Here is a 25,826-nt window from a genome sequence, read left to right on the forward strand (position 1 = left end):
TTTCTCCATTGATCGTTCTTTCACGTTCTTGCTCCTTCACTCTGTCACCGGTTGTGTCTTCTCTTTACCACATGGCAGGTGCTCTGTTCTCTTCTCCCTTCCATTTCACACCTCCTCTGTCTCTGGTTTATTCCCTCTCCGAGTGTGTGAGTGTCTTTGCACACCTGTCATTGTCTCCCGGTGCTGATGCTGGACTGGACACCAGACCTTCTGTGACTCAGACAGCAGAGGGGACTGGTCTGGACACACTCACCTGTGATGACGATGTCCACGGGGTCGCTGGGGGCTGACCACTCATAGGGGGAGCGGCTGAGAGAGCTGTAGCATCGGTAGGTGCCCGCACTCCCCGACGTCATGGGGCCAATGGAAAAGTCAGCTGGGGCATGCCCACTCGTGAGCGTCTCTCTATGTCTCTGGAAATGCCCTGTGCTGTTTTCCTGGTGCAGGATAAACTTGTCAAACAACAGTGGTGATTGACAGCGAAGGGTCACATTCCTTCCCTCCTGCACAAGGGGGCCTGGGTGGGCTGAGATGGCAGGTTTTGTGAACACACCTAGGAGCAAAGAGCTTGTGAGCTTCAGTGAGTCACCCCGCCTCGGCACTTCCCCTGACATCTGAAGGTGTGAAAAATGTCCCCGTGAACCAGCAGAGCCAATTACCCTTCCTGTCTGTTCTGCTGCATTCTCTCTAGCCTTGTTCTCGGGCTCTGGCTCATGCTTTTCTGTTTCTCTTTGCTCATGACCTCCAGCCTCCTTTGAGCTTATTCTAAGCTCTTTAGCTGCTGTATCTGCTCTCAGCTTCATGCAAGCACACTCAGTCACTTCAGTCCTGTAAGACTCTCTGCGACCCCATGGACCATAGTCTGCCAGGCTCCTCTGTCCACGGGATTCTCCATGTGAGAATACTGGAGTGGGTTGCCATGCTCTCAGCTTCATCCGATCCCTAATATGCGTGGTGGGGAGCTGGGTGGTTCTGAGGATGCATACCCTGTCTCCCTTCACACTCATCTAGAATGTGGGTGATGACTGGCAGGACGTTGGGATGGAGGTGGAGAAAAGGGAACATTTCCCATATGACCCTATCTCATGCCTCTGGATGCTTTCCTGGGACTCCTTCCTGGGGCTCCAGCTCCTTCATCGGGGACTACAGCTCCCTACTGTGTGGCAGGTGCTGGATCAGGGTAATTCCCCATCCCCCCTGCTGGCCGGCAGTGGCTGCATCCTGTCTAACTAATGCTGAGGGAGTCTCCTCCTTCCTGCGCTGGGCACCCCATCTGTTCAAGACCCAGAGTTTAAACTCTCAGACTGGGTTCTCTTTCCTGGTTTGTTCCTGGCTAGGAATCCTGAGTCAGTCTTGAACCACATAAGGAACTTGGACCTAGAGTGGGATTGCCTGCATAGAAGGCTGTCCCGGGCTTGGCTGGACCCCTCCTACCTGTGACCACAATCTGCAGGGGGTCACTCTGTCTGGGCAACAGAGGGAGAAACCTGGAGAATTCAGAACACGTGTAGGACCCGGCATGTTCTCTGGTCACCGGGCCAAGGGTGAAGGTGTTGAAATGAATTCCCCGAAGCTTGGACAAACTGGTCCCATCTGTTTTGAACAGTCTGAATCTCTTAAGTGGAGAATGGAAATGACACCGAAGAGTCACATTCTGTCCTAAGGGAACCACAGGGCTTGGCCAGGCTGACAAAGAGGGCTTGCCATATTGATCTAGGACAGAAGGAGGCACAGGCTTTGAGAGGAAAATAGGAACGGTCCCCTCTCCCCACTGCTCTTGTTGGAGCGCTTCCCCTTCACTTCTTCCAAGGCACCTACTCTAAAGTGAATCACCCTGATATTCAAGGACACCTGGGGTTTGGGGACAGACAGAGACACAGTCAACCCAGGACAGACATCACGGAGATTCTGAGAATGTGATTCTCAGTAGTGATTCTTCTCAGGAGAAGAATAAGTCCTTGGATTGACAAAATGTTGAAAACTCTCTCAAAACACAAAACACTGGGGATTCCCAGGTGGTCCAGTGGTTAGGACTTAGCACTTTCCCCGCCAAGGGCCCGGGTTGACTCCCTCATCAGGAAACTGAGATCCTACATGCTGCGCAATGCAGGCAAAAGTAGACACCACAGAAAAATGACGAGTGGTAAAGAAGGGAAACGACTTCCCTGTTGTGTTTGTTGCAGCTCAAACGGTAAAGAATCTCCCTGCAAGGCAGGAGAGCAGGGTTCAGTCCCCAGGGAGGGAAGATGCCTTGGAGAAGGAAATGGCAACCCACTCCAGTATTCTTGCCTGGAGAATCCCATGGTCAGAGGACCCTGCTGAGGTACAGTCCATGGGGTCACAGAGTCAGACTTGAGAGAGTGACTAACAGTAACACAACTAAGAATAGAAAAAGCCCTTGACTGAAAAGAAGGAAGGAAACCATGAACCCCGCTCCTTGGTTAGCTAGCCTCCATCAAATGTGGGACCAGGTCCAGGTGGCCCTGCCTGACGCCCAGCCCCTCCCCTGGGGTCAGGTCTAGCGGGCGGTCCTGTAGATCCTGTTGTGAAGGGCTGGTTGGAGATGCCACCTTGTTGGGGAGGGGTCTGTGGGCTGCAGCCACTTGCCTCCCTCTGATGATAGAAATGGCACTCAGGGCCCCAGCTCCTAGCTCCCAGACTTCACACTGTCCCTTCAGGTCCAGAGTCCAGAGCCGGGCTAACCTCTGGGGAGAGTGAAGGTGAGTATCAAGGCCAATAGAGGACCTGGGATCCACAGGGCACGTGGTTCTCACTGTACTGACTGGGGTCTCACCCAGCCCCCCTGTGTCATCTGCCTCAGCCCTGACTGCTCTGCTGGACACAGAAATAAGGGCTGGGGAGGACTCACCCACAGCTGCCCAGATCCTCAGACTCACACAGAATCCTAGAAGGAAAAGCCCGTCAGAGATGGCTTGTCCCGATGGACCCCACGCTCCTTGCACCCTCATCCAGGGAACCTGGTCAGTGGTGTGAAGACCCCCGATTTCCACCATAACCTTCTCCTACCGGGTCTTTCCAGACTCACCGAGACTCAGGAGGTTGAGGAGTGTGGGCCACATGGCTCTGCTTCTGTGAGGCAGGAGGCAGGACTGAGCAAAGCTGACCGAGTTACAGGATGCGGAAGGCGGGCGGTGTTGTTGGTACAGTCAGCCTGGTGCCTGTCACAGGGGAGGATGTCCAGCCTCCTCTCACAACAGGGATGGAAGTCTGTCTGAGCCTCGTCACTGCGGTCACCTCATGACCTGAGCGTCAATTTTGTTTCCCTGAACACTATAAACGTAGGAGGATTTGAACAGGTCTTGCTGCCTTCAGGAAGTAGAAACAGTGATTCAGTGTATAGCATGCAGGATGCTTTCCCCAAGCTCATGATAAATGTCATTAACCTTAACTCCTTGTAGAAAAGAAATTCCATGTACCCACCTCATATTCAGGCTCAGTGCATGTTGCCAATTAAAGAGTCATTAATAGAGACTTTGATTTTGCATTCTTATAAGAGGAACAGTCATGCATATTTGACTGTTTGAACATATTAAAAAATTCTATATTGTAATATGTGTGATTAAGAAACTAACTGTGTTAGTTTCAGCTGTTCAACAAAATGATTCAGTTATTCATATACATGCATCTATTGCTCTCAAACTCTTTTCCCACTTAGGTAGTTACAGAATGTTAAGTAGAATTCTCTGTTTTTACAGTAGGTCCTTGTTGGTCATCCATCTTAAATATAGCCATGTGGATATATCAATCCTAAACTTCCAAGCTAACCTCCCCCTGACACTATCCCTCCTGGTAACCATAAGTTCATTCTCTGTGTGTTTGTTTTGTAAATAAGTTCATTGTTTTACATGTCACAAAGAAGGAATATCATGTGACATTTGTCTTTCTCTGACTCTTCTTCATCTGAAATTATTCCATGACTGTGAGTGGAAACTTTACACACACACTCTGTCTCTCTCTCTTGCTCCCTTTCCAATCCAAGGACCACACATGTACACAAAGATAATGTGTGTAAAGATCATGGTGGCGTTTTTTTTGGGAGGGGGATTTGTTCTGCCTGAAAAGGTGGACAATGTTGCTTACTACATATTCAAATGAACACAAAATATGTCAAGTAGAGACTTTCAAGCTCCAGAATGTTTGAGTGAGGGGCATATCTACAATCAACTCCAAACAGGGACAAAACGGCCCAGCTGTTTCAGGACTCCAAGGGCAGACATACACCCTGTTCAGCTGTTGCCCATAGACAGTAAAGAACCTCAGTAAAGGCAGTGATTCCAGACCATTTTGCTGGGGGTGGGGGTTGTTAACATTAGTTATGCACCCTAAGTAATAAATCTGGTCTCCTCTCGATCATTATGTATGTAATGGAGTAACAGTCCAGTCACCCTTCTTAAAATTTCCGTTTATTTACTTAATATCATGTTTCAGAATTGATCTGTATTCTTTGTCATTTCAGTTTGTGCATTTTTACTGCCAAGTAATGTTTCATTGCAGGTATATAAACCACAAATTTTTAAAAATTAAGAAAAATTTTGGAGTATAGTTTATATCTCCTGTACAGAAAACTGATTCAGCTTCACATATATATTCTTTTCCATTATGATTTATGGCAAGATACTGACTAGAATCCCCTGTGCCATGCTGTAGGACCTCAATGTTAATCCATTTTATGTGTAAATAGATTTTATCTGCCAATCCCAAGCTCCCAATCCTTCCCTCCCCCTTGGCACCCACAAGCCTGTTCTCTACGTCTGTGAGTCTGTTCCTGTTTCATTGATATGTTCCTTTTAGAGTCCACATATGGGTGATATCATATGATAATTGTCTTTCTCTTTCTGTCTTACTTCACTTACTATGTTAATCTCCAGGTCCATCCATGCTGCTGCAAATCTCATGATTTCATTTTTTAAATGTCTGAGTAGTATTCCATTGTGTGTGTGTACAGGCATATACAACATCTTCTTTATCCATTCATCTGTCGATGGAAATTTAGGCTGTTCCCATGTCTTGACTATTTCAAGTTGTGCTGCTATGAACACAGGAGTGCATGAATCTTTTCAAGGTACAGTTTTGTCATAGATATACATTCAGGATTGGAATTGTTGGATCACATGGAAACTCAGTTTTTAGTTTTTTGAGGAACTTCCATACTGTTTTCCACCGTGGCTGCACAAGTTTACACTCCCCCAACAGTGTAAGAGGGTTTCCATCTTCTCAACATGCTCTCCAGCATCTATTTTACATCAACTGTTTGATGATGGCCATTCTGATTGGTATGAGGTGGTACCTCATTGAAGTGTCAAATGGCCTTTCTCTACTAATGAGCAATGCTGAGCATCTTTTCATAGTCCTGTTGGCCATCTGTGTATCTTCTTTTAAAGCACAGATATCAATTGTGAGAGTGATGTCTTTGGTTTTTGTCTAAAATGAATAACGCCTCTGCTAAAGCTTCGTGAATGTGCTCTGAGCCCAACCTCACATTTCTTGTCATGGGACAGAGTGATGAAGTCTTCAGGAAAGGAATAGTGACTTTATTTGGAAATCCAGCAGATCAACAAGATGGTGAACTCGTTCCTCAAAGAATCATCCTATCTGAGTTAGATGGGCTTTTGGGGGCAAGGGATATGGTAAGTGTTTACTGAATATAAAATAACCCGAGCCCATGGGGAAGAGGAGAAGGCAATGACACCCCAGTCCAGTACTCTTGCCTGGAGAATCCCATGGCCGGAGGAGCCTGGTAGGCTGCAGTCCATGGGGTCGCACAGAGTCGGACACAACTGATGAAGTTAGCAGCAGCAGCAGCGTGTGGAAGAAAATTCCAAGGAGAAGAGAGAACTGTACAGATTCAATACCCACCTGTGAACTCACACTTTCACACTTACACACACAGACACACTCTAAAAAAGGAGGAGGTGTAGTTGGTTGTTGCAATGTTTTAATTAATTCATTAATGGCTGTACTGGGCACAGGTTTCGTCTAGTTGCGGGAAGGGGGGTCTGCTCTTTGCGGTGGCGCAGAGTCTTCTCATCGCCGTGGCTTCTCTTGCTGTAGAGCTCCCGCTCTAGTCTCATGGGCTTGTGGCCCATGGGCTTAACTGCCCCGAGGCATGTGGAATCTTCCCAGTCCCAGATCAGGCCCGTGTTCCCTGCATTGGCAGGCAGATTCCCAACCACTGGACCACCAGGGAAGTCCTGTTACAAGCTTCTTCCCCCCTTAATTTATTTACTTTTTACAAGTACAATTTTGTTAGTTTCTCCCATACATCAACATGGATCAGTCATAGCTTACGTCCCCTCCACTCTGGAAAACTTTTAATCTTGGAATCCTTTGTTCTCGAAGCTGTCCGTGCAGGTCTGGTCATAATATCCCTTTAAGCCCCCAGCAAAACAAAAGGTTCTGTCTGTTCTGCCACTTTTTATCTCTTTACGAAAGGGAAAGTGTAATACCTTTCAAGTTCAGAGCCTTGAGAATAGTCTTAGTCCCTGAGTCATGTGTGACTCTTTGTGATCCCACGGGCTGCAGCCCGCCAGGTTCCTCTGTCCATGGGGATTCTCCAGGCAAGAATACTGGGGTGGGTTGCCAGTTCCTTCTCCAGGAGATCTTCCCAATCCGGGGATCGAACTGAGATCTCCCGCATTGCAGGCAGATTCTCTATCATCTGAGTCACCAGGGAAGCCCAGCAGTAACATCATGTGATTCAATATTTCCTCCCACAATTAACGTAGCCGCTGTTTTCCATTTCCTTTTAACGTGGACCTGGTCAGATTTTGGCATCATGCTTTCACTGTCAGTGTAGCATAATACTGAGGTGGAATATACCATAAACTTTAAAATAGGAGTTTGAACACAATGCTAGGTTTCTAATTAAAAAAAGATGTGCAACAAGTGACACAGATTTACTGTATAGCACAGGGAACCATAGTCAATATGTTGCCATAACCTAAAATGGAAAATAATCTGAAAAATAATGTATGCATATTTGTATAACTGAAACTCACCTTGGGGTGCACCTGAGACACTGTAAGTCACCTAGACTTCAACAAAATATATATATTGTGAGATTAGAAAATGGAACCATTATAATGAATAAATTTTAAAACAAAGTGAAAGAAAATGAAGTCACTGCATTGTGTTCGACTCTGCAACCCTATGGACTGTAGGCTGGCAGGCCCCAATGTCCATGGGATTTTCAGGCAGGAATACTGGAATGAGTCACCATTTCCTTCTCCAAATCCTGCAGGCCAACTGCAGCATACTCCATGATGGTCTGTGCACTCACTCTCACACTCCAACTCTGCACACGGTGTATTCAGACGGGTACCTTGAGCTGCCCAAAGAGGCTCAACCCAGATGGTGGGTTTGTGGATGGTCCCTGGAAGGAAGTCAGAGGCTGAGCCCAGGACCTCCCCACCCCTCACTCCCCAGTTCAGCTCAGGAGCCCTTCCAGGTTTCACCAGCATCACTCTAGAATCCCAGTGCCCCCACCTCCTCCCCCACCAATTTCCTGGGACTGAAGTGAGACATGGGGACCCAGGAGCCCTGGGAAGACTCACCTGCAGGGTTCAGGGTCCTCTGGCCCAGACACAGCCCTGGAAGTGAGAGATTTGCCACCGAAATCCTGTGCTCATTCTCTCCCCATCAGGATCCCTGGTCCCTCCAGCTGCCTGAGCCCTGAGATTCCTGTGAACTGGGGATGGGTGTGCGTCCCATGTCCTCTTGCGGTCTCCTCCCTGCTCTCCACATCTGGCTGGGGCAGAGAAGCCCAGGGAGGATGGAAGGCATGTCTGCAGCTCTGAGCACCCAGACACCTCCGCCCCCATCCTGTACAGATGAGGAGACCACGGGGCCCTAGAGGACAAACAGGATGTGGTCCCTGGGGGGCTGCTGCCACCCCTCTGGGTTCCCATGGCCATGGACCCACAGCAAGGCGGGCCCCTCCATGGACTTAGCAACGATGTCACTCGGCAGGGCTCAGGAGGCATCTCAGCCCAGACCTGAGGTCTCACCTCTCTCTTTCTGCCCAGTCTGACTGCCTGCTCTAAGGGTGGGACCCAGGTTCTCATCCTGATTCAGCCCCAGACAGTCTGGCTCCAACTAGGCCTCAGAGATTTATTTTCCCAGTCCTCTCCAGAAATGGAATTTACTTCTCATCTTGGATCAGTTCATAAAGTATTGCAGAGCACCTACTGTGTACCAGGCATTGGTGTCACACAGCAGAAATACACCCATGACCCAGTTAAAGCCATCTTCTGTAGGTGCTTGAAGAACTCAGATTCTGCAGCATGCGACCATCAAATGCTAATAGTCAATTATTTTTTAAAAGAAGAAATATGAGAATAACTGGGGTCTATGTCTACACTGTAAACACTCGAAAAAATCAATTCCATGGCCTCTCTTCCCAACACTTCATGGCAAACAAACAAATGAAAAAATTTAGGGGAAAAGTGGCAAGTGTGACAGATTTTCTTTTCTTGAGCTCCAAAATCACTGTGGACAGTGGCAGTAGCCATGAGATTAAAAGACCCCTCTCCTTGGAAGAAAAGCTGTGAAAACCCGAGACAGTGTATTAGAAATCACTGTTCCAACAGAGGTCCTTCTAGTCAAAGCTATGGTTTCCTAGTAGGCACATACGGATGTGAGAGCTGGACGTAAGGAAGGCTGAGCACTGAAGAACATGCTTTTAGACTGTGGTACTCGGGAAGACTCTTGAGAGTCCTTTGGACAGCAAGGAGATCAAACCCATCAATCTTAAAGGAATTCAACCCTGAGAGTATTCATTGGTAGGACTGATGGTGAAGCTGAAGCTGCAATAATTTGACCACATGATGCAAAGAACTGACTAATGGAAAAGACCCTGATGCTGGGAAAGATTGAGGGCAAGAGGCGAAGAGCGCGACAGAGGATGAGATGGTTGGATGGCATGATTGACTCAATGGACTTGAGTTTGAACAAACTCTGGGAGACAGTGAAGGACAGAGAAGCCTGGTGAGCTGCAGTCCATGGTCACAAAAGTCACAGATGACTTAGTGACTGAACAACAGCGTCTACACTGTACTTGAGGGAGGAGGCTGCTTGAGGTGGTGGAGACCATGGGGGAGGAGTGAGTATGTTCTAGAGAGAAAAGAACATTCCCTAGACCCTGGGACACAGGCACTCTCTGGGTGCAGGGGGAGTTGGTGGTGGGCATGTACAGTGCTGTCCACTCTTCAAGCATGATGATTTGATTTTTAAGAAAAATCAATAGATAAGCAAAAGACTGTATGATAAGACAACTTTGTGAAGGTCATATTATATTAGTCGCTGTAGAGAAAAGGGAAATGTGAGTATAAATGCAATTTTTTTAATTAAAAAAATCATTCTTGACCTTCAGTTATTCCGATATGGGCATGTCAAGCAGCATTCTAAATGATTTATGTGGATTTTTCACATGAAAATTGCCCCTTAATAAGGCAAAAACCCATTAACAAGTGATGGAAATGATAGAGTCTACCTTTGTGTCTACTTTTGATTGGGAGTAGAACTTGTTGAGTCTGAATGTTCTCAGAAGAGCTGATATGAGAGAGCACACAAGTGTAAAATGGCCTATTTTCCATGTATCGGAGTGTGTGTGTGTGTGTGTGTGTGTGTGGTGATACTGCACTATTATCATTGTGAGGGAAGAAAAGGTGAGACCTGAGATTGGAGGGGGGTCACCTCTGGAGGACCATGAGCAGGCTGGAATTCTGATAGAAGAGTTTGGGGTTTGCCCTGAAGATGTGGGCACCATGGCAGGATTCGGGGCAGAAAGCAGATTCTGAAATGTGAGTTAGAAAAATGAAACGTGGAGGGTGAACTGCAGATGGGAGTGTGGGTCTGGAGCTGAGAACCCAGGTAGTTATGGCAGTCCAGGTGTGGCTGTGGGCTGGATTATGTGGATGGAGAGGACAGCAGGGGTCAGGGGCACCCTGGAGGCTGAATTCATTTACTGCGTGATTGAATACCAGATGTAAGAGTCGAGGAGTTGAGTGTGACCTTCACTCCCCGCCGTGGTTGGGTGGAGGCACCAGCGATGCCCTCAGAGACCTGGGGAACCGAGGGGTGGGGGAGGGAGCAGGGATGGGGAGATTTGCAAAGTACACTCGGCTCTCACAAGACAGCACAGCTCTTCCTCCTGGGTCCCGAGGGCAGGCTTTACTTCTCCCAGTGACAGGCCAGGGTGTGTAAGAAGCAGGATGTGTCTCTGTTCCCTTGAGTTGAAGCATGTCCGTCATTTCTGTCCCTTCAAAGCATCCTTTGATGCTTCATGTTGCTCTCCTTGTCAACCAATGGATTGAGACAAGGATTCAGACAAGAATGCTCCTCATCAGAGTTCCTGATCAAGGGCAGACACATATACTAATACATATGATATACTTCCCTGTAGTGAAATAAAAATAAGACAGGAAATAGCCTGCTAAAGTCATCAACTGCCTCAGGAAGTGGTATAGCCACCAGTGAAATCTATTGATCTATCTGTCTCTCTATCTACATATCCTCACGGAGAATGAAATGCAACCCACTCCAATATTATTGCTTGGACAATCCCATGGACAGAGGATCCTATAAGGTTTCAGTCCATCGTGTCGTAAAGAGTTGGACATGACCAAGAGATGAAGCACATATAATGTCTATCTATCCAGTCTCACTGAGTTGTAATTGACATACAGCACTGAGGTGTAGAAGCTAATGATCTGACTTACATGTATTAGGAAATGATTGCACGTTCAGATATATCACACAGCTGTGTGGTATATGCTCACTCACAGTAGCAACAAGAAAGGAAGCCCAGCATGTCTTCATTTGTAGCGATCCTGACATTTCTCTTGGTAAAACAGTTCTTGGGTGGTTTAGTTCTAAGCCAGGGGAAAGATCACACACAGAGAGCTCAATGAGCAACTAAAGCTCCATGGAGCTTCATATATGCCCTACTTGCCAGCTCAGTTCACACCGGGGTCCTCATGTTTTTATGATCTTCAGCCCTCTTCTTGGTTGAGCCAAGCCACATTCTGACCCAGTTGATAACTTTAAAGGCACAAGATTCTCAAATCTTTGGCTTTGGTGAAAAGAAGAAAAAGAGACAAAATGTGCAAATATAGATGGATTCACACAACACGTGCAATGCCTCCCCGGGGCAAGCGTTCCTCTGCAGGCCTCAGTGATCTGGAGTGGAATGTCCAGTAGACCTTTCTGTGATGACGGGACTTTTCAAACGTATGCCCTGTCCAGCACCCTGGCACCTGGCCACATGACGCTACTGAGCACTTGAAACGTGGTGGGTGTGACTGAAGAGCTGAATGCTCTACTTCACACACTTGTAGAGTCAGTGTCTGTACCACGTGGCTGGGTAAGTACTTTATCGGCCAGTGAAGATCCAGACTGAGGGGGATCTTGTTGTCCTGATTCTACCCCTGGATCCCCAGCAGCCTCAGTGCACACGGCTGAGAAAAGATTGAGGCAGCTTCCTCGATGGCTCAGTAGTAAAGAATCCGCCTGCCAATGCAAGAGACATGAGAGATGTGGGTTTGATCCCTGGGTCAAGAAGATCCCCTCGAGAAGGGAATGGCAACCCCCTTCAGGATTCTTGCCTGGAGAATCCCATGCACAGAGGAGCCAAGCGAACTACATACTACCCATGGGTTGCAAAGAGTCAGTTATGACTGAATTGCCTTAGCACGCACACACACAGCCTCATATGGCTAGTGGCACCACACTGACTATCTCAAATAGAATATACTTCATGTTTTTATTAGGCCATCTAGCATTGCTTTTATTAGTTTTCACGGAAAGCATTTTAAATATAGCAGTGTGCACATGTCAATCTTAAACTTCCAATCTATCTCTGCCCTCACCCTTCCCCTCTATAACTCCAAGATTGTTCTCTAAGGCTACAAGTCTTTTCAGTTTTGTAAATAAACTCATCCTTTTGAAACGTTAGAAAAGATATCTTACTTATTGTTTTTGTGTGTGTGTGTTTTTTTAACTGAATAATTTCAAGAATCAACTGGGAAATTTTTTATGCTTTTTGGAATTTTAGAAAAAGTAACATGATTATATCAACCTACCCTGTATATGTGATTGATTATGCCATCTCCCCAAACAGTGAGATAGATAAAATGGAGTCCTAGAATAGCCAGGAGTTTACTAAGAGGTTTTTGGATATTTGAAGATGATCCTGCAATCTTGGACTCCACTGTTCACCTCAGAGCTGCTGGGCTGCTTTGGAGGAGGAGGAGGAGTGTTCACGGAGGAACCTCTTTAAAAAGAGATCTAAGTCTTTGATTTGTAGCACTCTGTGAGCTCACGGGCTGGGGCCAGGTCAGGGCTCAGCATGGTCTTTCTTTACATTGAATTCCTCATAGATACTGGGCTCGGGGAAGGGGTGAATGGGGCTCAGGGGAGTGTGAGTATTCAGTCTCTCAGAGAGGGTCCCAAGGTTCAAGTGGACGTATATCACATCTTCTGCTGGAGAGTCCTGAGAGGAAGGAGGTGTGAATGATGGACTGAGACGTGATCTTCGAAGGCTGTGACATTGGGCATTGGAAGGGCCGATGCAATGGCAAGGGTTTGGGCTGGGAGGACTCATGTCACCACTTACTGCTTGGTCTTCCTGGGGCTCTGCGTCCATGATGGCAAGATCTGTGAATGAAAGAGAGTCAAGGATCATGGGGGTGGAGGCAGTTATTCCAGATCTCCATGACGTTGATGGGGATATCAAAGCCAGAAAAAAAGCAGGGGTGTGCCCCAGTTTGCTGAGTCTGTCTGCTCCACTAAATAAAACAAAAGCAAGACATTCCATATACAAGCCCAGCCATTCACGGACTGTCTCAGGAACCTGTGCAAACCCACAGACCCATCCTACATCTTCTGTTATGGACCATCCTCCTCTGCATATCAGCAGATTCCCAAGATCATGTAGGGGAGAAGAACAGATGGTTGTAGTTGAGGGAAGAACAGGGCTTGGAATGTCCCTGGTGTCCAGAGATTGTCCATCTTCCAGTGCAGGCAGCCTGGGTTCTAGCCTTGGTGGGAGATCTATGATCCCATGTGTCTTGAAGCAACTAAGCCCCACGTGCTGCAACAGCTGAGTGCACGAGCTCTGGAGACTTAACCACACCCCAGACTGCAATGAGGATCCCCCATGCTGCTGCAAAGACCTGATGCAGCCAAGAAGAAATCAACACGTATTTTCATAAAAAGAACAGGATTCCATGGGGCTCTGGAAGGTGTTCCCTCAGGGTAACAACACCGGAAATGAGTTTTTAACCTATGGGAAGTGAAAACCTCATTCTCTGCTATGAGCCCACCTCCCTTTGGGTCAGATGATGCTGAGTTCGCTTCTTCAGACTTACGATTTTGGGTAGAACACCAGTGACAGACAAGAGCAGCGAGGAGGATGATGGTAGACGTGAAGGCTATGCAAGGCCAAGGATGATGTACAGCGCGCTGGAGCATTCTTGACGAAGCCCTGCTTCTGTCAACAAGCAATCGGAAGGTCTGGTTTTTCATTGCGTACACTGTGTCCCTACACACTGGTTTTATTGTATCCTTGCGTCAAACTGTCAGCATCTGTCAGCCTGATCAGTTATGGTCTCCACTTCCCAGGAGGTACCAAAGCATCCAGGAGAGATGCTAGCAGTGGATAAAGTAAAGAGGCCATGCAAGACCAGCAGAGGTCTGAACCAAGGTCCACTGGGCACCAATGCAGTTTTTCTGTGCTCTCCCACGACAAGGCATGGTGTTTTTCCATGAATGGAGACCCCTTTAATCCACAATACATTCCGACCCCCTCCCCCCTACATATACCTGGATCGGAATCTTCAAGAAGAATTGACACTTTTACTTCTGAACTGTGGAATGCTTAGTTCATAAAACACTAATAGAGGAATAACATATTTAAGGTGCTCCCTAAAATTCTCCACATGCCGCCCCCATCCATCCCCAAAGATCATGGTGGAGGGAGGGTAAGCATCTCCCTTAAGCATGGGATCAGGTCACTCTGACCCACTTTCTTCAATTTAGAAATTCCCAGTCCCAGGATCTCAATGCCCCCTCTGGTTCTCATGCACACCACAGTCTCAAATGCTGATGTGAGAAGGATACTGAGAAGCCCAAAGTCACAGAGCTGGGAGCTGGAAGAGCCAACACTCACACAGGACCCCTATGTCTTCTTAGAAATTTGCTAAGATAGGAGACCTTCTTGCTTACCTTCTGTGGTGTGTGGATCCATGGGTGAAGGGCAAGTACTTGTAGTGGAACCTAGGAGAAAAAAGACAGAAGAGGTGAGCAAGTAACGTTCCTCACCCCACCAAAGGAGGACTGTTCTTTCTGGAAGGTTGACCTCCTGCCTGTCCTTGACTCTGTCATCCTCCAGAACACTGATGGGGAAGAGGAGAGCTTCTGGTCCCTCTCCATGAATGCGTTGAGTACACCCTCTATCCTGGCTTAGAGATGGTGGAACAAGGCGGGAAGGGTATGCTTGGCAATGAAAGACATCTGTAAGCAAGAGACATTCTCTCTGCTCCGGGAATGAGTATCTATGCTCCTTAAATGGGAAATCACTTGTATGTCAGAGGTGCGTCTCAGAAAACATTAACAGCAAGGGGCTAAAGCAATCTCTGATCTTCCCAAATCAGCCCAGTGTCTCCTCCTCCTGGGTCTACCCTGACCCTTTTATTTATTTGCCTGGATAGACAGGACTCTAATGTGGAGCATCCACACAGGAGGTGGAAGAGGGTTGAGATGGCATTGACCATCTCTCGTCCTCTCTGGTTCTAATTGCTTCCATTTCTCCAGAAGCCCTAAGGTCCACTGTCACCAGCACAGGGCCCTTGAGATAAAGATCAGTGATGTTATGTCAGAGTAAGATATTATGGAAAAAGCAAATGGGCTTTTTGGCCAACACAATGTGATTTAGTGCATTGTAAAGTACGGGACACTTCTTGGGGTTCTGGAAAGAAGAATACTGCAGTGCATTGCCATTTCCTCCTAGGGGACCACGTTTTGTCAAAACTCTTCACTATGACCCATCTGTCTTGGGTGGCTCTGCACGACATGGCTCATAGCGTCATTGAGATACACAGCCCCTTTACTAGGACAAGGCTGTGATCCACGAAGTGGAGATAGTGAAGGACAGAGAAGTCTGTCGTCCTGCAGCCCACAGGGTCCAAAAGAGTTGGGCACAACTTAGTGATTGAAGAGCAACAACAAAGCATGGGCCAGGAGGAGGGTCCTCACCTGTGACACACAGGAGCAGGGGGTCGCTGGGGTCTGACCACGTGTAGGGAGAGTGAGTGAAGGAGCCGTAGCACCTATAGGCCCCGCTGTGGGCTGGGGTCCCAGGACCCAGAGGGAACACTGCCTGGAGTGCTCCTCGGGGGCCCCGTCCTCTCGTGAGCAGGCGCCCAAGGTTCTTCCCCTCCCTGAGCAGATGGAACTGGTCAAAGTCACGCTCGGAGCTGCAGATCAAGGTCATGTTCTCTCCTGACCTCACCACGGGCCCCCCCTGGGCTGAGAGAGAGGGTTTCTTGAACCGACCTGGAAGGAAGAGACCTTGATCTTAGAGCATAAAGTAACTCTAGTCCTAAATAGAGGACTAAAGCCCGAAGTGTGCAACAAGAGAAGCATTGCAATGAAAAGGCCGCCCATCACCAGGAGGAAAGCCCCACAACAAGGGATACCTGGAACAGGGAAAAATTCAAAGGTAAGTTTCATAATGGAGTGTCACTTAATATTCTTTTTTTAAAAAAGAAATATAGGTAAATGAACAACTGAATCACTCTTATGTACAACAGGAACTAGCAACATCATAAATCAACTAGACTTCAACAAAAATGAATAAGAAAAAATATACTTTAAAAATCAACGAGATGTGGGGTTCTCTTGAAAAATGGAACCTGTTAGGTACTGCTGGGACCATCATAAAACATGGTATTGACCCAGAAGAAGACATTATGGCGGGGAGATTGCCAGAATCTCATTCGATCTTTGACTACCTCAAATGTGAGGTAGTGTTCAGCGTTACCCTGCCCACCCCCAGGGCCTGAAAGGGACTCCTTAGTGGGGAGGATTGGCAGGGACCACTCCTTCCTCTTTGTGCAGAAGGATGCGTTAAATGACAAGGCTGAGCAAATTCAAACTGTTCACCCCCCGTCCTGGCCACCCAGGGGCCAGACTGCTAGGGCGTCTGGTACCACAGCGCTCCGGACAGAGGAAGGGAGCTCTGACATGAAGGTGGAAACCAGCCCTTAAGCAACCATCGTTGGCTGCCTGAGCCGGGAACTGCCCGGGTCCCTGCTCTGGTACATTTTTCTCCATTGTTCGTTCTTTCACGTTCTTGCTCCTTCACTCTGTCACCGGCTGTGTCTTCTCTTTAGCACATGGCAGGTACTCTGTTCTCTTTTCCTTCCGTGTTCACACCTCCTCTCTCTCTGGTTTGTTCCCTCTCCCGAGTGTGTGAGCATCTCTGCACGCCTGTCATTCTCTCCCGGTACTGATGCTGGACTGGACACCAGACCTTCTGTGACACAGACAGCAGTGGGGACTGGTCTGGACACACTCACCTGTGATGACGATGTCCACGGGGTCACTGGGGGCTGACCACTCATAGGGGGAGTGGCTGAGAGAGCCATAGCATCGGTAGGTGCCCTCACTCCCCGAGGTCATGGGGCCAATGGAGAAGTGAGGTGCGGCATGCCCACCCAGGAGCGTCTCTCCACGTCTCTGGAAATGCCCTGTGCTGCCTTTTTTGTGCAGGATAAATTTGTCCAGCAGCAGTGGTGAGTGACAGCGTAGGGTCAAATTCCCTCCCACCAGCACGAGGGGGCCTGGGTGGGCTGAGATGGCGGGTTTTGGAAACACACCTAGGAGCAAAGAAGTTGTGAGCTTCAGTGAGTCATCCCACCTCGGTGCTTCCCCTGACATCTGAAGGTGTGAAAAATGTCCCCGTGAACCACCAAAGCCAATTACCCTTCCTGTCTGTTCTGTGGCATTCTCTCTAGCCTTGTTCTCGGGTCTGGCTCATGCTTTTCTCTTTCTCTTTGCTCAAGACCTCTAACCTCCTCTGTGCTTATTCTAAGCTCTGTAGCTGTTGGATCTGCTCTCAGCTTCATGCATGCATGCCAAGTCACTTCAGTTGTGTCTGACTCTGTCGGACCCCATGAGCCTGCCAGGCTCCTTTCTCCATGGGATTCTTCAGGCGAAAATACTGGAGTGGGTTGCCATGCTCTCAGCTTCATCCCATCCATAATTTGCATTTGAGATCTGGCTGTTTCTGAGGATTCATACCCTGGCTCCCTTCACACACATCTCCTATATCATGGGTGATGACTGGCATCAACGGGAAGGAAGTGGAGAAAAAAGGGAACATTTCCCATCTGTGAACCCGCCTCATGCCACTGGAGACATTCCTGGGACTTCTCCCCAGACCCCAGCTCCTTCATACAGGATTACAGCTCCCGACTGGGTGACAGGTGCTGGATCAGGGTCATTCCCATCCACCCTCCTGGCAGGGGGTGGCCGCATCCTGTCTAACTAATGCCCAGGGAGGCTCCTCCTTCCTCAGCCGGGCATCCCATCCCTCTATCAACACCCTGAGTTTAAACTCTCAGAGTGGGTTCTCTTTCCCTGGTTAGGTCCTGGCTGGGAATCCTGAGGACGTCCTTGGCTGCACTGGCACGTGGACCTATAGTAGGATTGTCTGCAGGCTCGGCCGTCCCCGGCTGGCTGGACCGCTCCTACCTGTGACCACAATCTGCAGGGCGTCACTGTGTGGGGACTGGTAGCCTCCAGAACACGTGTAGGACCCGGCATGTTCTCTGGTCACTGGGCCAGGGGTGAAGGTTTTGACATGATGTCCCTGGAGCTCGGGCAAACTGGTCCCATCTCTTTTGAACAGTCTAAATATTGCAAATGGAGAACGGGAGTGACACGGAAGAGTCACAGTCTGTCCTAAGGGAACCACGATGCTTGGCCAGGCTGACAAAGAGGGCTTGTCATATTCACCTAGGACAGAAGGAGGCACAAGCTTTGAGAGGACAATAGGAACAATCTCCTCTCCACCCTGCCCCCATGGGGCCATCCCCTTCAATTCTTGCAAGTCTCCTCTCCTAAAGTACATCACCTTGATTCTCAAGGACACCTGGGGTTTGGGGACAGACAGAGACACAGTCAACACAGGACGGAGATCACAGAGATTCTAAGAATATGATTCTCAGAAGTGATTCATAAGAATCACTCCTTGGGTTGACAAAATGTTGAAAAAGTTTCTCTCAAAACAAGACACCAGGGATCCCTAGCAGTCCAGTAATTAGGACTCGGCACTTTCTCTGCCGAAGGCTCGGGTTGATCCCTGATCAGGGAACTAAGATCCTGCAAGCTGCATGATGCAGGCAAAGGAAAACACTATGGAAAAATTGATACATGGAAAAGAAGTGAAAGGGCTCCCCTGTTGCATTTGTTGTAGCTCAAATGTTACAAAATATTCCTGTCATGCAGGAGAGCATGGTTCAATCCCTGAGTTGGCACAATCTCCTGGACAAGGTAATGGTAACCTCCTCCAGTATTCTTGCCTGGAGAACCCCACGGACGTAGGAGCCTGCTGAGCTACAGTCATTGGGGTCAGAAAGAGTCAGACATGACTGAGTGACTTACAGTAACACAAGTAAGAAGAGAAAAAGCCACTTGACTGAAAAGCAGGAAGGAAACCATGAGCCCCGCTCCTTTGTTAGCTAGCCTCCATCAAATGTGGGACCAGGCCCAGGTGGCCCTGCCTGATGCCCAGCCCCTCCCCTGGGGTCAGGTCTAGCGGGCGGTCCAGCAGATCCTGTTGTGAAGGGCCGGTTGGAGATGCCACCTTGTCTGAGAGGGGTCTGTCGGCTGTAGCTCCTTGCCTTCCTCTGATGATAGAAATGGCACTCAGGGGGCCCAGCTCCCAGCTCCCAGACTTCACACTGTTCCTTCAGGTCCAGAGTCCAGAGCCGGGCTAACCTCTGGGGAGAGTGAAGATGAGTATCAAGGCCAATAGAGGACCTGGGATCCACAGGGCACTTGGCTGTCACTGTACTGACAGGGGTCTCACCCTGCCCCTCAGTGTCATCTGCCTCAGCCCCACCTGCTCTGCTGAACACAGAAATAAGGGATGGGGAGGACTCACCCACAGCTGCCCAGATCCTCAGACTCACCCAGAATCCTAGAAGGAAAAGCCTTCTAGAATGGCTTGGCCCGATGGACTCCATGCTCCCTGCATCCTCATCCAGGGAACCTGGTCAGTGGTGTGAAGACCCCCGATTTCCACCATAAACCTCTCCTACAGGGTCTTTCCAGACTCACCGAGACTCGGGAAGCTGAGGATTGTGGGCCACATGGCTCTGCTTCTGTGAGGCAGGAGGCAGGACTGAGCGAAGCTGACCGAGTCACAGGATGCGGAAGGCGGGCGGTGTTGTTCATACAGTCAGCCTGGTGCAGGTCACAGGGGAAGGTGGGCAGCCTCTTCTCACGCCAGGGATGGAAGTCTGTCTGAGGCTCGTCTCTGAGCAGGCCTCATGACCCGAGCATCAGTTGTTGTTTCCCAAACACTATAAACGTAGGAGGATTTGAACAGATCTTGCTGCCTCATGAAGTAGGAACAGTGATTCAGTGTATACCCTGCAGTACGCTTTCCCCAAGCTCATGATAAATGTCATTAACCTTAAGTCTTTGCAGAAGAGAAATCCGATGTACTCACCTCGTGTTTCAGGCTCAGTAGAGGTTCCTAATTAAAGGCTCATTAATACGGACTTTGATTCTACATTCTTATGAGAGGAAAAGACATGCACTTTATGGCTCTTTGAAAATTGTAAAAAATTCTATATTGTAATATATGTGATTAAGAAACTAATTGACTGTGTTAGTTTCAGCTGTACAACAATGTGATTCAGTTATTCATATACATGCATCTATTGTTCTCAAATTCTTTTCTCACTTAGGTAGTCACGGAATATTAACTAGAATTCTCTGTGTTATAACAGTAGGTCCTTGTTGGTCATCCATCTTAAATATAGCCCTGTGTATGTAAATCCGAAACTTCTAATCCCCCTGACACTATACCACCTGGGAACCATAATTTCTTTCTCTGTGAGTCTGTTTTGTAAATAAGTTCATTCTTTTAGATGTCACAAAGAAGTGATATCATGTGGCATTTGTCTTTCTCTGACTCTTCATCTGAAATTATTTTGTGACTGTGAGTGGAAACTTTGCACACACACACTCTCTGTCTCTCTCTCTTGCTCCCTTTCCAATCCAAGGACCACACATGTACACAAAGATAACGTGTGTAAAGAGCACGGTGGTGTTTGTTTGGGAGGGGGATATGTTCTGCCTGAAAAGGTGGACAACCTTGCTTACTACATACTCAAATGAACACAAAATATGTCAAGTAGAGACTTCCAAGCTCCAGAATGTTTGAATGAGGGGCATATCTCCAATCAACTCCAATCAGGGACAAAACGGCCCAGCTGTTTCAGGACTCCAAGAGCAGACATACACCCTGTTCAGCTGTTGTTCACAGACAGAAAAGAAACTCAGTAAGGGCAGTGATTCCATTCCATTTTGCTGGGGGTGGGGGTTGTTAACATTAGTGATGCTCCCTAAGTAATAAATTTGGTCTCCTCTTGATCATTATGTATATAATGGAGTAACAGTCCAGTCACCTTTCTTAAAAGTTCCTTTATTTACTTAATATCATGTTTCAGAATTGATCTGTGTTCTTTGTCATTTCAGTTTGTGCATTTTGACTGCCATGTAATATTTCTTTTTTTCCCATTTATTTTTATTAGTTGGAGGCTAAGTAGTTTACAGTATTGTAGTGGTTTTTGCCATACATTGACATGAGTCAGCATGGATGTACATATATTTCCCATATATATATAGAAGATCTTAACAGACCCATCACAAGCAAGGAAATTATAATCAGAAATCTTCCAGCAAACAAAAGCCCAGGACCAGATGGCTTCACAGCTGAATTCTACCAAAAATTTAGAGAAGAGCTAACACCTATCTTACTCAAACTCTTCCAGAAAATTGCAGAAGAAGGTAAACTTCCAAACTCATTCTATGAGGCCAACATCACCCTAATTCCAAAACCAGACAAAGATGCCACAAAAGAAGAAAACTACAGGCCAGTATCACTGATGAACATAGATGCAAAACTCCTTAACAAAATTCTAGCAAACAGAATCCAACAACATATTAAAAAATCATATATCATGACCAAGTGGGCTTTATCCCAGGAATAAAAGGATTCTTTAATATCTGCAAATCAATCAATGGAATACACTACATTTCAACAAATTGAAAGATAAAATCCATATGATTATCTCAATAGATGCAGAAAAAGCCTTTGACAAAATTCAACATCCATTTATGATTAAAACTCTCCAGAAAGCAGGAATAGAAGGAACATACCTCAACATAATAAAAGCTATATATGACAAACCCACAGCAAGCATCACCCTCAATGGTGAAAAATTGAAAGCATTTCCCCTGAAATCAGGAACAAGACAAGGGTGCCCAGTCTCACCACTACTATTCAACATAGTTTTGGAAGTTTTGGCCACAGCAATCAGAGCAGAAAAAGAAAAAAAAGGAATCCAGATAGGAAAAGAAGAAGTGAAACTCTCGCTGTTTGCCATGTAATATTTCATTGCAGATATATAAACCACAAATTTTTAAAATTGAAAGAAAATTACGAACTATGGTTCATTTCCACTGTATAGCAAATTGATTCAGCTTGACCTATATATTCTTTTCCATTATGATTTTTGGCAAGATGCTGAATAGAATCCCCTGTGCCATACTGTAGAACCTCATTCTTTATCCTTTCTATGTAAAAATAGATTTCATCTGCTCATCCCAAACTCCCAGTTCTTCCCTCCCCCTTAGCAACCACAAGCCTGTTCTCTATGTCTGTGAGTCTGTTCCTCTTTCCTTGATACGTTCCTTTTAGATTCCACAAGTGGGTGATATCACATGATAACTGTCTTTGTCTTTCTGTCTTACTTCACTTAATATGTCAATCTCCTGGTCCATCCATGCTGCTGCAAATGGCATGATTTCATTTTTTAAATGTCTGAGTATTATTCCATTGTGTGTGTGTATAGGCATATACAACATCCTCTTTATCCATTCATCTGTTGGTGGAAATTTATTCTGTTCCCATGTCTTGGCTATTGTAAGTTGTGCTGCTATGAACACAAGGGTGCATGAATCTTTTCAAGGTATAGTTTTAGTCCAGATATATGCTCGGGACTGGAATTGTTGGATCATATGGAAACTCTGTTTTTGCTTTTTTTGAGGAACTTCCATATTTTCTGCCACAGTGGCTGAACCACTTTACATTCCCCAAAAGTGTAAGAGGGTTTCTTTCTTCTCCACATGCCTCTCCTGCATCTGTTATTCGTCAACTGTTCAATGATAGCCACTCTGATTGGTATGAGGTGGTACCTCATCGCAGTGTCAGTTGGCCTTTCTCTACTAGTGAGCAATGCTGAGCATCTTTTCATATGCCTGTTGGCCATCTGTGATTCTTCTTTTAAACCACAGATATCAGTTGTGAGAGTGATGTCTTTGGTTTTGTCTAAAATGAACAACACCTCTGCTGATGTCTCATGAATGTGCTCTGAGTGCAGCCTCACATTGCTTGTCATGGGACAAAGTGATGAGATCTTCAGGAAAGGAATAGTGACTTTATTTGGAAATCCAGCAGACCAACGAGATGGTAAACTCGTGCCCCAAAGAATCATCTTACCTGAGTTAGATGGGCTTTTCGGTGGGTGGAGAGGGTTGGTCAGTATTTACTGAATGTAAAATAACCCTAGCTCATTGGGAAGAAAATTCCAAGGAGGAGAGAGAGCTATACAGATTAAACACCCACCTGTGACTCACACTTTGACACTTACACACACACACTCTCTCTCTAAAGGGGGAGGAGGTGTGGCTGATTGTTGCAAACTTTTATTAATTAATTGATGCCTCCACTGGGTGTTCATCACTGTGCACAGGCTTTCTCTAGTTGTGGGAAGGGGGCCTGCTCTTTGCTCTGGTGCAGGGTCTTCTCTTTGCAGTGGCTTCTCTTGTTGTGGAGCACCCTGCCAAGGAACATGAGCTTGTGAGCCACGGGCTTAAGTGCCCCGAGGCATGTGGAATCCTCTTGGTCCCGGGATCGGGCCAGTGTCCCCATATTGGCAGGCAGATTCCCAACCACTGGACCACCAGGGAAGTCCTGTTCCAAGCTTTTTTCCCTCAATTTATTTATTATTTATTTTAATTTAAGGACAACTACAATATTATTAGTTTCAGCCATACATTAACATGGATCAGCCATAGCTATTGTTATGTCCCCTCCACTGTGGAAAACTTTTATTCTTGGAATCCTTTGTTCTGAAAGCTGTCCATGCAGGTCTGGTCATGCTGTCCCTTTAAGCCCCCAACAAGACAGAAGGTTCTGTCTGCTCTGCCACTTTTTATCTCTTTACGAAAGGGAAAGTGTAATACCTTTCAAGTTCAGAGCCTTGAGAATAGTCTTAGTCCCTGAGTCATGTGTGACTCTCTGTGATCCCACGGGCTGCAGCCCGCCAGGTTCCTCTGTCCATGGGGATTCTCCAGGCAAGAATACTGGGGTGGGTTGCCAGTTCCTTCTCCAGGAGATCTTCCCAATCCGGGGATCGAACTGAGATCTCCCGCATTGCAGGCAGATTCTCTATCATCTGAGTCACCAGGGAAGCCCAGCAGTAACATCATGTGATTCAATATTTCCTCCCACAATTCACGTTGCCACTGTTTTCCAATTCCTCTTAACGTGGACCTGGTCAGATTTTCGCATCATGCTTTCACTGCCAGTGTAGCATAATACTGAGGTGGAATATACCATAAACTTTAAAATAGGAGTATGAACACAATGCTAGGTTTCTAATTAAAAAAAGATGTGCAACAAGTGACACAGATTTACGGTATAGCACAGGGAACCATAGTCAATATCTTGCCATAATCTAAAATGGAAAATAATCTGAAAAAAAAGTATGTGTATTTGTATAACTTAAACTCACCTTGCAGTGCACCTGAGACACTGTAAGTCAACTACACTTCAACAAAATATATATATTATGAGATTAGAAAATGGAACCAGTAAAATAAATAAATTTTAAAACAAAGGGAAAGAAAATGAAGTCACTCCATTGTGTCCGACTCAGCAACCTTATGGACTGTAGGCTGGCAGGCTCCAATATCCATGGGATTTTCCAAGCAGGAACACTGGAATGGGTCGCCATTTCCTTCTCCAAATCCTGCAGGCCAACTGCAGCACACTCCCTGATGGTCGTGTACTCACGCTCACACTCCAACTCTGCACACGGTGTATTCACATAGGCCCCTTGAGCTGCCCAAAGAGGCTCAACCCAGATGGTGGGTTTGTGGAAGGTCCCTGGAAGGAAGTCAGAGGCTGAGCCCAGGAGCTCCCCACCCCTCACTCCCCAGTTCAGCTCAGGAGCCCTTCCAGGTTTCACCAATGTCACTCTAGAATCCCAGTGCCCCCACCCCCTCCCCCACCAATTTCCTGGGACTGAAGTGAGATATGGCGACCCAGGAGCCCTGGGAAGACTCACCTGCAGGGTTCGGGGTCCTCTGGCCCAGACTCAGCCCTGGAAGTGAGAGATTTGCCACCAAAAGCCTGTGCTCATTCTCTCCCCATCAGGATCCCTGGTCCCTCCAGCTGCCTGAGCCCTGAGGTTCCCGTGAATTGGGGGGGTGGGGGGGGGGTGGGGGGGTGGACATCCCATGTCCTCTTGCAGTCTCCTCCCTGCTCTCCACATCTGGCTGAAGCAGGGAAGCCCAGGGAGGATGGAAGGCATGTCTGCAGCTCTGAGTGCCCAAGCAACTCCGCCCCCATCCTGTACAGACGAGGAGACCACGCGACCCTAGAGGACAAACAGGATGTGGTCCCTGGGGGGCTGCTGCCGCCCCTCTGGGTTCCCATGGCCGTGGACCCGCAGCAAGGGGGGCCCCTCCATGGATTTAGCAATGATGTCACTCGGCAGGGCTCAGGAGGACTCTCAGCCCAGACCTGAGGTCTCACCTCTCTCTTTCTGCTCGGTCTGACTGCCTGCTCTAAGGGTGGGACCCAGTTTCTCATCCTGAGTCAGCCCCAGACAGTCTGGCTCCAACTAGGACTCAGAGATTTATTTTCCCAGTCCCCTCCAGAAATGGAATTTACTTCTCATTTTGGGTCAGTTCATAAAGTATTGCAGAGCACCTACTGTGTACCAGGGATTGGTGTCACACAGCAGAAATACAACCATGACCCAGTTAAAGCCATCTTCTGTAGGTGCTTGAAGAACTCAGATTCTGCAGAATGCGGGCATCAAATGATAATAATCAATTATTTTTTAAAAGAAGAAATATGAGAATAACTGGGGTCTATGTCTACACTGTAAACACTCGAAAAAATCAATTGCATGGCCTCTCTTCCCAACTGTTCATGGCAAACAAACAAATGAAAAAATTTAGGGGAAAAGTGGCAAGTGTGACAGATTTTCTTTTCTTGAGCTCCAAAACCACTGTGGACAGTGGCAGCAGCCATGAAATTAAAAGACCCCTCTCCTTGGAAGAAAAGCTGTGACAACCCGAGACAGTGCATTAGAAATCACTGTTCCAACAGAGGTCCTTATAGTCAAAGCTATGGTTTCCTAGTAGGCACATGTGGATGTGAGAGCTGGACGTAAAGAGGCTGAGCACTGAAGAATATGCTTTTAGACTGTGGT

At 47.2% G+C, this 25,826-nt stretch overlaps 1 protein-coding gene across 1 annotated transcript in view; it reads right to left on the reverse strand.

Moving 5' to 3' along the window:
* The window catches only part of LOC122692573 (immunoglobulin superfamily member 1-like), a 183,803-nt gene that overhangs the window by 142,945 nt on the left and 15,032 nt on the right, over nucleotides 1–25,826 (reverse strand). Inside the window, 2 exon segments of the mRNA XM_043900268.1 lie at nucleotides 254–553; nucleotides 1,435–1,713. Coding sequence (XP_043756203.1) covers nucleotides 254–553; nucleotides 1,435–1,713 — 579 coding nt within the window.

Source organism: Cervus elaphus, chromosome 4 (genome assembly GCF_910594005.1).
Source record: "Cervus elaphus chromosome 4, mCerEla1.1, whole genome shotgun sequence".
Classification (NCBI taxonomy): domain Eukaryota; kingdom Metazoa; phylum Chordata; class Mammalia; order Artiodactyla; family Cervidae; genus Cervus; species Cervus elaphus.